Source organism: Bos indicus x Bos taurus, chromosome 12 (genome assembly GCF_003369695.1).
Source record: "Bos indicus x Bos taurus breed Angus x Brahman F1 hybrid chromosome 12, Bos_hybrid_MaternalHap_v2.0, whole genome shotgun sequence".
Classification (NCBI taxonomy): domain Eukaryota; kingdom Metazoa; phylum Chordata; class Mammalia; order Artiodactyla; family Bovidae; genus Bos; species Bos indicus x Bos taurus.
This window is the reverse complement of record NC_040087.1, coordinates 81866322-81881829: the sequence shown is the minus strand read 5'-3', so window position 1 is coordinate 81881829 and position 15508 is coordinate 81866322. Positions and strand designations below refer to the sequence as shown.

Genomic DNA, 15508 nt, shown 5'->3' with positions numbered 1-15508 from the left:
TTTAAACAGTCTGTGGTCCAGTGTCACAGAGTTGCCAGTGGAGCAGTAATTTGTTTTATACTGAATGTTTCGCACTGTATGTTTTGTAGCAGATAGCCATAATTGGTCTTCAGATGGTCAAGTCACATTGCCTGATCCATTTACTGTGTATCTATAATTACTAGAATGAATGACTTGCCGCTAGGAAGCAATGGAAAGAAAGGGATACAGACAACCCAGCAGGACTTAAAGGTTGGTGTGTGTGTGATTGGACTTGATGGGACGTTGTTTCACAAGATTGTCCCTTTCCTGAGCCTCTGGTGGTTGACCAGGGGATGCTGGGACAGGTTCACTTTTTTTTTAATCTTGCCACGTCTGAAGCCAGTACACCCAGATGGCTCTGAGTGTAAAGGAGCAGTTTCAGAGTAAAAGTAAAATCAGTGTTCAGGTAGTTTTCACTACCACTCAAGCGAAGGTTTATGTGTGTGTGTGTTCAGTAGCGTCAGTAACCTTGTAAGATTGCTGTAACTGCTCATCGCTAAGCCTGGTTTATTAGGGTTAGAATAAAATGGGTTCTTTGTATACATTTGGGTAATGATTGTTGCCTTCCTCATTTTCCAGGCTTTCACAATGGATTAAATTAATGACAACATGAATTAAAGGAATATATAATTCCAGTTGGTTCTAGGTACTATGAAATTTCTTACTGCAAAATGGGATAAAGGAGCAAAAATGGTTTGATGGAGACTGCTGGTTAGTAATACCCCTTACATGTTGAGAGCAGAATTTATTACACGGATGTCTGTATCTTAACAGTGCACAAAGTGGGAATCTCAGCATGTTCAGTCACTAAGGCGTGTCCAACTCTTTCCAACCCCACGAACCATAACCTACGAGGCACTTAACGTCCTTCACTGTCTCCCGGAGTTTGCTCAAATTCATGTTCATTGAGTCGGTGATGCCATCTAACCATCTCATCCTCTATTGCCCCCTTCTTTTGCCTTTAGTGTCTCAGCATCAGAGTCTACCAGCTCTTTGGATCAGGTGGCCAAAGTATTGAAGCTTCAGCATCAGTCCTTCCAGTGAATATTGAGGATTGATTTCCTCCAGGGTTGACTGGTTGGATCTAACGTGAAGTCTTGTGCCAGGTTCCCCAGCTAGTTGGAGCCATACCTACATTCTTTCTACATACAGTGCTTCTGCATTAATATAAGAGCAGTGATCATTTGAGCTGGAGATTTATTAGATTACTATGTGTTTGCCCAGTTGTGTCCAACTCTTGGTGACCCCATGGACTGCAGCCTGCCAGGCTCCTCTGTCCATGGGATTTCCCAGGCAAGAGTACTGCCGTGGGCTGCCATTTACTTCTCCAGGGGATCTTCCTGACCCAGCAATCACGCTCATTTCTCTTGTATATCCTGCTTTGGCAGGTGGGTTCTTTACCACTGGAAAGTCACCTTGGAAGCCATCTGTAGTAGAAAGGAATGGTATTTGGTTCCTTTAAGAATATATTAGGGTCTATAAGGTCATGAAACTTCCCAAAGGGGAAAAATTACTCTCTTGACCAAGAACCCTATGTAATGACTAATACTTTTTTCCTACCAAAGTAATAGACACTAACTTAGCATGCTGCAATGTGTAATAATACGAATTTTATAAGCTGATGGGGCAGGAATGTGTGGCAAAGGTGATCTAAGAAAGAGTTCTGTTTTGAAAGGTCTTAACCTGGAAGACCAAGCAAAGTGTCACTCGGGGGAAGAGCTCTTACAACTTAAGTACCTTGTAGGACATGAACTGTATGTAGTGCAGTAGAGGCTTCCAGCCATGTTAGAAAATTCACGGCTTTGGCAACATTGAATCCACAAGAATCAAACGTCAGCAATTTTTCTGTAATGTTAAACTTAGACATTTCTTTAGTTTTTTGAAAGTTAAAGGTGTCTTTCAAAGTAAGTCTTGGAATACTGTACAAGGAGTATGTAAGAAAAGTAAGTTCCAAAGACTAAAGCTTGAGTATGAACCCCAAAGGGGTAGGAACATGACTAGTAAGGCACGTTTACTTGGACAAAATTCATTGCCCTCTTATTTTTAAAACTACCACTATCGAACTTTTATATTGACCACTTCATTCTATGTTTATTCAAATTTATATCCATCAACTTTTATATTTGGTTATGTCTGAAATCCCTCAAAGTTTGATTAGGGTTTTAAAAATTTCTTAACACTGGAGGTAGTTGAAGTAATTTTTGCTGAAATAAAATCTCATTTTTAGATGTAGGGTTAAATACGTGCCGGTAGAATTACAGGTTTTCAAAAATAACCACGTTTCTCCCAGTTGTAAAATGCAAAGTCCAAGTACAATGAAGTCCAAATACAAAGAGCTGTTAAACTGACCCACACGGGCAGACGGGACTGCTGGTTTCTCCTTGGAGATACACGCACAATAGATACAAGTGACTTGGGGTGACGCTTTTAGTTATTGTCATTAAAGAGCGGTGGTGGTGCTACTGCTGGTGGTTTTCACATAGTTTCCTACAGTTACTTTTACTGAAAGTGAGATTCACACTAAAGGTACATAATAGGAATCGTTTGGTGTAATTTTATTTTTTGGTCAAGAACACACTTTATTCTTTTTTGTTTAAAAGGAAGCCATTTAAACATGTATATTTACATTTTCCCCAAGGTAAAATGCTCTGGATGTGAGAATATCTGATTGACTAAAAATGGAAGCCAGGGTTATTTTCAGACAATGCAAATTTCCTTTATTTCCTCTGGTTTACTTGGAGAGAGGATGTAGGCACTAAGAGGTCACAACTTAAATTTTACAACGTAAGTCTGCTAAATGTGAAACAGCTACTGAGACACTCGGTTTTAGTACTTTTAAAGGGTTATAAGCTAGCTTTATATTAAGTTTCAAATGAATCCCTTAAATGTAAGCTTATTAAAAAAAACATGAAATATACTTCCTGTTCGCTCCCAGTTTTTCAGTCCTCTGGGAGTCAGGTGACTTCCAATCGGTTTGCTGTCTTTGAGACTTTAAAATACTTTAGCAAGTTGGAGTCTTTCATTGAAAACTAGCAAATGCAGAGAATATAGTTGTTTTCTTCTTGTAAAGAGTTGTTTGGAATAATATGAATGTATTGGGTACCTCGCCTGCCTTGGTATTTTCAGCCTCAAAAAGTAGCCTTCACAGAAGTTTTAACATTCCCAGTTGAAATGTACATTCTTAATGTCCAAAAACCGAATACTGAATGCACTATAAAACCCTTCCAAAGTTATTACAAAGAAGACGGAAAGGGAAACTCAAACTATCTAAACGAGATTTTTTTTTTTACCATATAAATAATTGTTTTAAATTTAGTGGATAATCCGTCTTAAAAATTAAGAATTCGTAGCAATAGTAGTGACCGGTTCTTTGCGTTTAAAACATTAAGGGAAACCTGGTGTAGAAAGGAATTTTTTAAAGCATGCTGTAGGTAGGTATACAACATAAATTTTTCAAACCGAATCGTTGCAATCGTGCACAGCGCCTCGTCCCCGCCGCGGTTCCTCACTCCGCCGATCTCGCCCGCGGCCCCTCTGCGCGGCGGGACGCGCGCGCGGAGTAACGGCCGCCGGAGGGTTCCGCTGTGGCCGCGGAGCGCGCAGACCGGCCGCTAGTGGGCGCTGTGGGTTCGCGGAAGCGGCGGCGCGGCGCGGCGCTCCGGGGGCCCGCGCTCCAAAGGGACTCGGAGAAAAGAATGCCCGCCTCCCCTCCGCTTCTCTGTCCCCGTCACCCCCGAGATTCGCGGTCACCTTGGGGAGGTGTGAGCGTGTCCCGATCAAGGAGACTGTCCGGCGGCGCGCGCGGGGAGAAGCGCTGCCTTCGTGGGGCCAGGGCCTCGGGGCTCGGCCACCCCGCCGGATCCCCGGCAGACGCGCTCTGCCTCTCCCGGCCCCCGTGCACTGGGATCGGGCGCCTCGGCCAGCGTTTGGCGCAGAAATCAGGTGTGCGAAGCGTCACTGCCAAGCCCTGGAGAGGGGATGGCTAGGGGCTGCGCGAGGGGCCGCGAGCCCCTCTACGCAGATTTTGGGGGGGGAAGTTCTCCGCCTCTTAAGGAGGAAGACCCTCGGGAAACCCACCGCCTTCCCCTCCGCAGGGAAAAGGGGCGCCCTCGCCGTGGTGTCTCTGCCGAACTTCAGGGTGCTTGCTGGGCTTTGAGATCGCGGCTGCTGGGCGCTGCCGGGCGCGGGGACAGGTGGCCCACGCTGCCCGCGCTCCTGCTCGCCCCCTGGGGCCTAGCGTCTCCACGCCGTCGCTCCGGGGACGCCAGGGGCTCGCGCGCGGGCCAGTCCCCCTTGGCCCCGGCTCCCCGGCGCTGCTGAGCTCGTACCGCCCGCCCGGGGGCGGGGGCGGGGCTCACCTGTCAGCTGGCACCGCCCACTGTCGGGTGGGGGGCGGGGTGGAGGCTGACGGGCAAGCCGGCCGCCCAACTGGCTGGCGAGAGCCGCGCGGCGGGCCAATGGGCGGTGCGCCACGGGGCGGGGCTCCGCGTTTATAGCGCTCTGACAGCGCGCCGGCCGAGCGGACTCTGCTCGGCGGGGACGGCGGCGCCGGCCGAAGCGAGGAGCCGCGCGCGGAGCTGGTCCCGGCGCCCTCCCCGCGCACAAAGGGCTCCCCTCGCCCCGCAGCCCCGCGCGCGCGTTTTGGCGCTCGCGGTGAGGACCGAGCCCCCCGCTCCTGCCTGCCCCTCGGGCTGGGATCCGCGAGGACTGTGGAGGCTCCCCGTGCGCCCGGAGGCGCCCCTCGCCGCTCGCGCCCCGCGCGCGCTCCGGGACATGGAACGGCGCCGAAGCGGCGCCCGCGCGCTCGGGCCGCTGCCTGGCCCCCTGGATCTATAGTGCGAGGCGGCCCCGCTCGGGGCGCCGCGCCCGCCGCCGCGTCGTCTCTCCGCCTTTGTGTCCCGGCCGCGCGCCCTCCCCGCTTCCCGGCGCCCGGCACCCTGGAGCCGCACGGGAGCCGGCTGTCCGAGCTGCGTCCGGCGCGGCGCCCCGGAGCCCCGAGCCCGCCGCGCCGCCGCGCCCTGCGCGTGCGCTCCCGCCCCGCGCTCTGAGGGCCCCCGCGGAGAGCGCCCCCGTGCCTCGGCGACCGCTGGAGCTGCTGATCGGCGCGCCCCGGAGCTGCCTGCGGTCTCCCCCGTGTCTGCCCGGAGGACTGGGGTTCCCGGCCCGCACTTCGTTCCTCCGGCGCCAGGAGCGCGCGGAGCTGGGAGCGGCTTGGCCATGGCCGCGAGGAGGAACTCCTTGTGGAAGTACTGCTGGGGAGTTTTGATGGTTTTATGCAGAACTGCGATTTCCAGATCGATAGTTTTAGAACCCATCTATTGGAATTCCTCGAACTCCAAGTAAGTAGCGTCCACGATGCCCCTCGTTCGCCGCCCCGGGGTCCGCCGCTCCGCGCAGCCCCGAAGGGAGGATGGGTCGGGCCGCCGAGCCTCGGAGTCTGTTTCTGGATGCTCGATCCCTCGCGCCCCCTCGTCCCCCACCCCCGCCGCCTTTCGCTTTGTGGTGATTCCGCTCGGCCTTGCAGCCGGAGCGCCGGCCCTGAGGGGCGCCCTCCTCGTCCTCTTCGCCCTGTGAACAGGCTCCCGGGCGCAAAAAAAGCCCCTTGTTGACTTGGGTGTCACGTCCGGAGAGGTGTCCGATGGCGATCCCTGACCCTGACTTCTCCAGGGCGGAGAACGGGGCCACAAACAGGGCCGGCTGGCGCGCCGAAGCTGGTGGGCTCCGGAGACGCGAGGATGCGGGGCTCCAGAGGAGCGGCGGGGCGCGGGCCGGGCCGGCTGGGCGGGCGGGGCAAGCAGGCCGGGGGGCAGCGGAGCGCTCCCGGGAGAAGGGAGCCGGGGGTCCCTGGGCCGCCCGGAGCTCGAGCGCCTGGGCGCCGCGCCGCCTGCCCGAGGGTGCGCGGGGAGCTCGCTCGCCCAGAACTCGGGCGGCGAGCCCTTCCCTCCCTGCCCGGGAAACCGGCCTTTGGCTGCTCCCGGGGAACCGTCTGCAGGTCGGCCTCTCCCTTCGTTTCTAAACCCACGGGCCGGACTCTGTGGTCCCGAAAGCTAACTTGATTTTAAGGATGCTTTGCGCAAAAGCTTCATTAAGGCCCTGCCCAGTCGCCACACAGCTCCTGAAGCCTTCGCGCTTGGGGAGCCTGGCCGGGAATGGGAGCCTTGGGTCCGATTTGCTTTATTGAAAGGTGCAGCCCGAAGAAGCCAGGCCTGGCGGAGATTAAGTTTCAGTGTGAGCAGCCCGATTACGTTTAGCATTTAGAAAAGGCGATCCATCTCGAAATATACATATATAATATATATACGTATATGGCCGTGACTGGTAATTAGTCAGCTGTGCACTCAGTATTGCATTATTACCTCACTCTCGGGAGACGTTTCAAATCCTAGCCAAAATTATTTTACAGAACCATAGGATTTTTTGACCTTGGGAAACTTGGGGGGAAAGTCTGAAGACACTGGTCGTTCCCAGAGTCAGCATTTGAGATCAGAAGCGAAATCAATGACCTAATACGAAGTTGAGCTGAGTTGGCCGTGGATTTAGGAATAAAGCGATGGGGGTGGGGATGGGGTTGATTGGAAGATCACGTCTCAATCAGAGAATTATATCCACGCTTTTAAAAGTGGTGAATTTCAGATTCACCAACATGCTAACCAAGAATTCCCTCGTAAAGAGCGAAAAAACCTCACGGCTATAAAGCGGATGAAACCGAGATTCTTGCACGAGGCTGGATGGCTTTATCCCAAGACTGCTCCCGTGTATAATAAAAGTTACTCAGTGCGGTTTCTTTCCCTGTAGCCTGATCTTTATGGACTTGTGTTTCTCTTTCCTCACCTTGGTGTAAGATACTGTATTTGCTGAGAAAGTGCTGGCAGTGAGAGCGGGCCTCCGCTCCCGCAGCGTGAGGCGCCGGGTGGTGCGGGAGAACGCGGGTCTGGGAGCCTGGGCCCGGGCACCCGGGACCCGGGGAGACGGGAGCCGGGCCAGGGCAGCGGGCCCCGTGGAGCCGGCCCAGGGCGGCCGGCGCTCGCTTCCTGCCTACAGGGGTCACTCTTCCCTGCGCTGTCGCCGAGCTGGCCCTCGCCTCCTCCCTGGGCCTGCCTTGCACTTTCACTCACCGACTGGCTTTGGGGGACTGGTTTTGGGGTTTGGGTTTCCACTCTCCTCCTCCTCCCAATAAGATTTAATTTTTACATCCCTGTGTTTAAAGAAATTCCCATTAACCCCTTCAGGTTTCAGCTCAGTAGAAGTCACCTTTTTGCATTATTAACTACTGGTTTGTGGGATTTGCAAATAGCTACTTGGAAACAATAAAGGTAGTGCAGTAATTATTTCAGCCTACGGTTTCCTCCTGAATATCTTCTTCCTCTAAGATGCTGGGGGAACTGGTGACTGATACTCACTAGCCTGATATGAGGATCAGGCTGCTCTTCTGAGCTGGGCTCGGATTTAGAGCCCTCCTGGAGGCCTGGTTGTGGAGAAGCCTGCCTCCCTGCACCGACAGTGTTGCTGTTGGTGAGCTGTCTCTGGCCCCCAAGAGGAGAATTTCTTCTATAATCCTCATGATAATGGCTGGCCTAGAGGAGAGGATCGTTTGTTCCCTGGCGAAAGTCTACTTAACTCAGTTATGCAGCTGAATGCTAGCTTGAGAGATCAGAAAGATTTCTTCCTGGGGGAATGCTATAAAAGAACCTTTTCTAAGTTTGAGAATGAATTAAAAAAAAAAAGGGGGTGCCAAGGAGTTGCTCTGTTTGTTAGGGGAGGGTGCATATTTATTTCCAGGGGGGGAGTCAGGAAACGTGGCAGGAGAGTAATCAACTGCATTGAAGTCGCCCATCGGTTTGTCCAAGTGTAGAACAATTCACTTGTAATGAAGCGGCCATCAGTAATTAGGTTTGTTTCACTCGGAGGTCAGCTTTTTTAGCAGGTGGTGGACAGAGGGAGCACACAGCAGCTGTTTGGAGACACAGTCCAGAAAATCCTTTGTAAATTCACCGTCTCCATAACTACTTCAATCACACTGTCCGCTTCTCCCGCCGCACCCACCCCCCCCCCCTCCCCCGGACAGTTTTGAAGAAGTTTTACTGACTAAAAAGTTAGCCCCTGCATCCACAGGTTCAAGGAAGAGTTGTGTCAACTGTGGCCATTTCGGTTGTGCAGCTATTTTTTTTTTTAACTCTGGAGAGAAAAGCAGAGCCTGGCTTTCATTGCTAATTAACGTTTCAGTAGAATAATTTTTTCCAAGCATGATGTTTTTGCCAAAAATAAAAAAGGTTTACGCTTTAAAATACACACACGTATATATATTTATTATTCACTTCACTTTAGAGTGAGCAAGTCTGTATTGGTGTGGAATTCTGGAATGAATCACACTAGCTTTGTTGAATTTGGAGCGCTCATTTCTTCTGTCTAGGAGTGCTGTTCCCTAGTATATGCCCCATATACTAGTTAACCAAGCGTTTTGCTTTTCTCCGGTCATTTTTCCCCTACATAATGGTGAATTCCTGATATTGATTGACTTGATACAAAAGAATGGCTGGATAATGTCCAGATAACCTATAATACTTAGGCTCTGCCACAGTCAGGCTCTGAATAAATACAGACCTGTCAGAGATTGATAAAATAAACTACAATGGATAGTGCTGTTTAAACAGTCCATTCAATACCATATATAAGCCGGCCGGCCTTCCATTGTGTCTGAAATTCTTATTTTTGTAGGTAAACAAATGCACATTCAGCAAGGATTCAATAGCCCCTTGAACTATGCTCCCCAGTTTGCATTTGGGTTAATCTTGTCGGTTTTAATATAGAGAGGGGGGAAAAAAAGCACAAAGCACCAGGGGTGGAATTGTTCGTGCTTTCACATCCACAGCCCTCACATTTTGTCAGGATGATAAACTGTAGGTAATGGACTGTCGCTGTTGCACAGGACGACCGAGCCAGGGCGAGCACAAAGCCGGGGCGGCCTCGGGATCTCACCGCAGGCTTGGGAGCCTTCTTTTCAGACCAGGAGAGAATTGATTTGGGAATCGTGTGTCCAGCAACTGCACTTTTTAACCTCAGCAATTACAGCCTCGAGCTTCAGAAATGGGAGCTGGAGGTTAAGATGATTCCTTAAGCACTTCGTTCAAAATCTTTCAAAAAGGGTAGCTCTTGACACTTGTCCTAGGAGGCAAAGACATGCAAATGACTCCCACGTCCCGAAACGTGCCGGGCTGAAGCAGGGGGACAGGTAAATGAGCCATCAAGCCCCGTACCAGCTGAGAACTGCTTGCTGATGGGCTTGATTCCTCCAGACGGAGTCAGCTGAAGAGTCAGCGGTATATTCAGAATCCTTATCGTAAAACCTTTTATCTGGAAATACACCGAGAGGAATCCTCTGGTTGGTGGGTCAGCATGATGATTACCTGCAGAGGGACTTTGCTACCTGGCCCCGCACTGAAATAATTCAGGTAGTACCGGGGGTGGCTGAGAGTGACCCCCCCCCGCCCCCACCAGCCGCCTACGTCTCCAGCGAGAGCACCTAATGGGAAGTGATTCGAGATCCCAGCGTGACTGCAGTGACGCGTCACAGGGATGGGAGTGGCAGGGGGAAGGAAATACAGACTTGAGACCCTCATCAGAAAAGAAAGGAAAAAGAACAAGCAGGCTATTTCTTGAGCATTCCATGAAAACTTTATTCTTGAACTCTCCCGCTGCAAATAAGACGAAAAGGAGGGCTCTTCTAAGGAAAATAATCATCCAGACGGTACTGAGGGCTGCCTAGCCTCTGGCTGCTGCCATAAAAACCTGTTTTTCAGGTCACTTTTCATATATCTGCATAGATTTACTTAGGAGCTCGGTCTTGGTGCAGTAAAGTAGAGCCTTAAATGGGGAGTGTTCAATTGCTTAAAATATTTTCATTAACATATACAGACTAGAAGCTGCTAGTCCGGAATTAGATCTTTCAGGAAAGAGCTCCCCCCACTCCTTTTTTTTTTTTTAAGGGGAGGAATTAGAATGGGGCTGGGAGAGAGGAGGAGAAGAAAAGGCAAGAGGGAAGGGGTAGGGTAGGGAAGGGACAGAGTTCCGAACAGCTTGGAAAAACTCCTGTGGCTTCATTGTCTCTCTAAAGCCAAAGAACACAAAGACATAGGCAATTCAGCCCTTCTCCCATGATGGAAAATGTAGACCGTGGACGTGGCTCTCCTGTTTGACTTGTTTAATTCTCATTTTAAATTCAGTACTATACGAGCCGTGTGAACTCTGAAGATTTCTTTAGTAATCCATTTTGTAGTTCCGAATCAAAAACAAAGTGAAAGGGTCTGACACAATTTGCTTTTATTTTTAGGCAAATCAACCCTGGTCATAGTTAATAAGGGGATTACAACCCAGACTGGGTCTTTACAGATGTAATGTAAATCAAGGGCAGAGTAAAAAGACACGGATCCCTTTTGATTGAAGTATGGTAAAAAGGCATAGAGAAGCTAGCAGCGGTAATCTGATTGTATGGCAATAAAACCACCATTTTCTGTCTTTCAGATAAAAATAATGTGGTAAATCCATGCAGTTCATAAGATGTAAAGGCAGATAAAGGGTGAAGCCATGGCAACATATAGATTAGCTGGATGTGGGGAATGACACGTCTCTGAAAAGAGTGTAGAAAGGAAGGCCCTTGCTTCAGGCTGTTGGCTATTATGTGGGAGCCATACAGACTTGGAAACTCGGATTAGAAGGTATGAAAGCCCCCCTTGTGGCCTGGGATGGTTGAAGCCGGGAAGAAAAGATGGCTCAGTTCTTGCTCATTGGTGGCGGATAATATGGCCAAGGTAGGTTCCCATTGACTGCCTTTTCCAGAGGTTGAGGTTGCGGCTGATTAAAACCTCGGCTCACTGCAGTGAGTTCAGGCCTGCAAGCTTTTCCTTTTTAACTCCTGGCCTAACAGGGGCCGCAGTAATGTAGGATTAGCCGCCCTTGGCGGTACCTGCCTTCATCTCTTTGGGCTCCAGGCGGGGACCTGCTGGGGATGAACAGAGCCCAGAGGGGCTAGGAAGGGCCGCAGGGACCTGAAAAGAAAACACAGACCTTTTGATTTCAGCCATCTTTCAGCCCCAGCCCAGGGAAAAGCTGAGCTAAACATTTATATATCACCCCCATCCCCTGCCTCTGCCAGGGACCCCCTCTCTGAGTTTTGTTTCCCACCCCCAGGGGAAAAAAAAATGTATAATTAAGCAAAATCACAGGGGGAATTGCGTCTTCACTCGGATGGGTAGTAATCCGAAATGCCTCTACCGGTGGAGACTTTCACTCCTAACCCTGAGTTGAGTTGAATGGGACAGGCCCCCACTGGGGAAACGGTGAGGCTGTAAAAGTGTGATTGCTGCCAGCTTGAAACTTAAAAACAGAAGAGGCTCTTGCTGCCCTGTGCCCTGAACAGCTCTGTCCATAGGCCGGGCTTTTGTCTTGGAGGTGCACATTTTGCATTTTAGTCATTAACCAAAGTCGGCCTTTGAAGCCGTGATTGGGTTCCAGGCAGAGTGGCATCGGCAAGTTAGGTCAGGCCAGAAAGGAGATTTTTGCTTTTTCTGCCTCCTATTTGGCGTCTTAGAAAAGTCTCAGCATTTCTTTAGGAAAGTCTGAACTCTTTAAGAGGCTGAGAATACTGAAAGCTACAAACCCCCCAGGGTGATTGACTTGCTGGAGTGGGTAGAGGGCATTTGGTGGCCATCCTCGGAAAAACAGCATGATGACTTTCTAGATGAACGCGTCCCGTGTCTGAAGATCCTCACTAAATCGAAATTATTCTGCTTTAGATCCACCTCGTGGGTTTTGTTCCTAATTCTCAGAGAGCCAACTCGCCGGTGCAGGGCGACGGCTTTCTGACACGTGTTGCCTGCTTCTCTGGCCGCTGCGGTGCAGCTTTCACCACTTCCACACACGTGAGAGAGGGCCCAGAGACCTGCCCTCCTCAGGGCCTGCTACTCTGCCTTCCTCTCCAGTGCAATTCAGAAATCATGTCAAAAGACCCAGTGCGTTTGCCCAGGTTCATCCAAGAGAAGGGGCACCCCCTCATTTACAAGCTGGTCACATCCCAGCACCTTGCATTCTGCATCTGACAATGAGCCCTAATGGTCCATTCAGCGAAAGTATTTGCTTGTTAGCGGGAACAGAGCATGATAAATGTCCAGCAAGCTTGCGGCCTCCTTCAGCCTTTCAGTCGCAGGCTGGTGCATATTTATGGCAGGCAAGTGACAGAAGAAGCCGCTGAATTGCCCTGGCCCCCAGCTCTCTACGAGGAGCAGGGTTAAAGCGATTAAAGAAACGATGCAGGCAAGTCCTGCCACTTGTTTACGAGCCAGCCTCCAACCCACAGCTTCGCGTCCTACCTCTGAGAACCCCTTGCAGGAGCGTTAGGGATCAGGATGTTTGGATCCGGTGGCCCCGTGGAAAGAGAAGGTGATCCCTTATGAACTGTTCTGCACACGCGCTGGATGCCAGGTGCGCCAATTTCTGTGGCTCCCGTGGAGAAGTGGCAGAGGGTCTTTATTCCCCTTTTCATGTATAAATATCAAATATGTAATTCTAGTCCAGGGCGTTTTGTGGCTGGTGAGTGCAGCTGTGCTGGTTTCAAAGAAAACACCGTAGTAGGAGAAAGCGCCATGAAAGGCAAACAGGTTGTTTCTGCCCTTCGTAATTCCCCCAACAAAATATGAAGACAAAATTGGCAGTAGTGAAGTGTTAATAGTTCGCTCTTTCCATTCTCGAGAGCACGGGTAGGTGAATGTTCTAACTGCTTGGTACTGGGCAGGCATTCAGAAGACTGTGAATGAAACATGCTCTGAAAACTTCATCTTCTTGGTATTTTCTGTATGAAACTCGAAAACCATCCAGATTTTTCTTCTCAGTTTACATTTGGTGGCACCCAGTTTTAATTACAGTCCTTGGATCCTTCTACAAGTATTAATGTGCATGCATGCTAAATCGCTTCATTCGTGTCTGACTCTTTGCGACCCCCTGGACTGTAGCCCGCCAGGTTCCTCTGTCCATGGGATTCTCCAGGCAGGAATCCTAGAGTGGGTTGCCATGGCCTCCTCTGGGGGATCTTCCTGACCCAGGAATCGAACCCGTGTCTCCTGCATTGGTAGGTAGGTTCCTTACCACGGGCACCACCTGGGGAGCCCATGGGTATTCACGGATGCTAGTTAAGTCTCGCTTGCTTCTGAGACAGAACTCTTTGCGTTTCACATACTGAGTACTCCTGCATTCCACCAGAGTGGTGATGGGTGCCACCCACCCAACCCTGCGCACCTCAGTAGCTCTGACCTGCAGAGCTAATGTTTGAAATGGCCCTTTTAGCATCTCTGCAGCATCTCCCGTACCAGCTGATGAACCTGAGGGCCAGCGTGGTGCTCTCACCTGAGGAAGCACTTCTGGATCTCAGTCCTTGCTTTTTCTACCTGTTAAACTGGCTCACTGGCTCGAAACTTTTGTCCCAAGTAGGAACTGTCTGATGAGTGAGTGGGGCCAGGCTGCTTCTAGTCAAGGCAGCTCAGAGTGCCTCTACTGCAGAAGTTAGAAGAGGTCAGTTTTCACTTAGATCTGTTGCTGTTGTTTCGTCACTCAGTCGTGACCAACTCTTTTTTGACCCCATGAACTGAAGCCCACCAGGCTCCTCTGTCCATGGGATTTCCCAGGCAAGAACACTGGAGTGGGTTGCCATTATCTTGCTCCAGGGGATCTTCCCAACACAGGGATTGAACCCGTGTCTCCTGCATTGGCAGGCAAATTCTTTACCGATGAGCCACTATTAGCTTACCAGAACTGTATTTGGGGTACTTTTTTTTTTTTTGCAATAAACAGTGTATTTTCATCTCTATTCTTTTATATTCAGTACAAATATATGCATAGTTAGTGTTAGGAATATCATCTAATGTGTAGTGCCCTTCTCTTATGTTAAATACGTGACCTTTAAACAGTAAGTATTTTAATCTTGCAAACTCCAATCAGCAGAAAATAAATGTCTAATTGTATGGGGGAAATAATTAAAAATAAGATTGACCTTCTCTATGATTGCATATTGTGTTATTTTTTTTAATTAATTTTTATTGGAGTATTGTTCCCTGGGTTGGGAAGATCCCCTGGAGAAAGAAATAGCAACCCACTCCAGTATTCTTGCCTGGAGAATCTCATGGACAGGGGAGCCTGGTGGGCTACAGTCCATGGGGTCACAAAGGGTCGGACATGACTAACTGACACTTTCACTCTACCTTCATAGTTGGCTTTACAACGTTGGGTACACCAAAGTGAATCAACTGTGTGTATACATACAAGCCCTCTTTTTCGGATTTCCTTTCCATTTAGGTCACCACAGAGCATCAAGTAGAATTCCCTGTGCTGCACAGTAGGTTCTTGGGGTACGTTTTCGATAAAAACAGGCTCTCCTAAGCCCTGCACCCCACTTTGTCTATGGGAAAATGGATCTTCATGAGAAATGGACTGTCCTTAAAGGTCACCGTTTCCCCTGAAATGACTGCTCTCTCTTGATGGAGTAGATCAAACACAGTTTCTTTAAATCTTGGCCCTATAATCCCACAGCACTTTAGTTAAATACCCAGGGCATAGAAATAACATGATACATGGCACTGTCATGATTCATATGCAAGTCTTAATCCCCCACCACCCAGACTATCCCTAAAAGGCAGGGAGCAGAATTCTTTCATGTCATCAATCTCTACCAGCGAGCATTGACATCCAATAAGTATTAGTTGAAAGAGCAGTCACAACTCAGAGGTCTGTTTCTGGCTGCCCCTGTTAACAAATCACCTGATCCTGGGGTGCTCCCTCCAGCCCAGTGGCTCTAGAACCATCAGAATCACCTGGAAAACTTGTTAAAACAGGCTGGCCGCCCTCCCCCAGAGTTCCGGATTCCTGAGGGCTGCGTGGGACTTGAAATTCACATTTCTAACAAGCTCTCAGCTGATGCCACACCTTAGGAACGGCTGCCCTCTTTCCAACTTTTTTTTGGAAAATGGCTCAAGATTAGATCACCATCCTCTGAAAGGCTGATAAGGATCACTGAAGAAAGCCCTGGATCGCTGAAGAAATCGGAGGCCCTTGTCTCCCAGCTCTTGACCTCTGTTTTTGCCTGGTTGATCACTGATGGTAGATAATTCATCGATTTGTTGGATGAGCATTTGTGAACAGTGAGATCTGTTAATGCTGGGCTCTGAGAATACAGAAAAGAGAAGTCTCTACCCTCAAGAGACTTAAACCTAAGGGAGTAAGGGTATCCCATGGGGAAGGCAAATAAGGCCTATGCAGTGCTGCATGGCTGGGGTGGCCATGGGCACAGAGGAAGAAAGGGATTGGTGTTCCTCCTACGGGAGGGGAAACTGAGTCAGGAGAGACAACAGTATCGCTAAGCAAAATCCCTGGAGATCTCCGAAACAGAACCACAGTTAGCAAATCAAAGAAACACGTTTCAGCTAAGGGTGGCCACTGTCTACACCGT

At 49.8% G+C, this 15508-nt stretch overlaps 1 protein-coding gene across 1 annotated transcript in view; it reads left to right on the top strand.

The window, feature by feature from the left end:
* The first annotated feature begins 5007 nt into the window (after positions 1 to 5007).
* Positions 5008 to 15508, top strand: part of EFNB2 (ephrin B2) — a 49704-nt gene continuing 39203 nt past the window's right edge. The window contains exon 1 of the mRNA XM_027557943.1: positions 5008 to 5360. Within this exon, the coding sequence (XP_027413744.1) occupies positions 5239 to 5360 (122 nt within the window). The 5' untranslated portion in view covers positions 5008 to 5238. The remainder of the gene's footprint in view (positions 5361 to 15508) is intronic.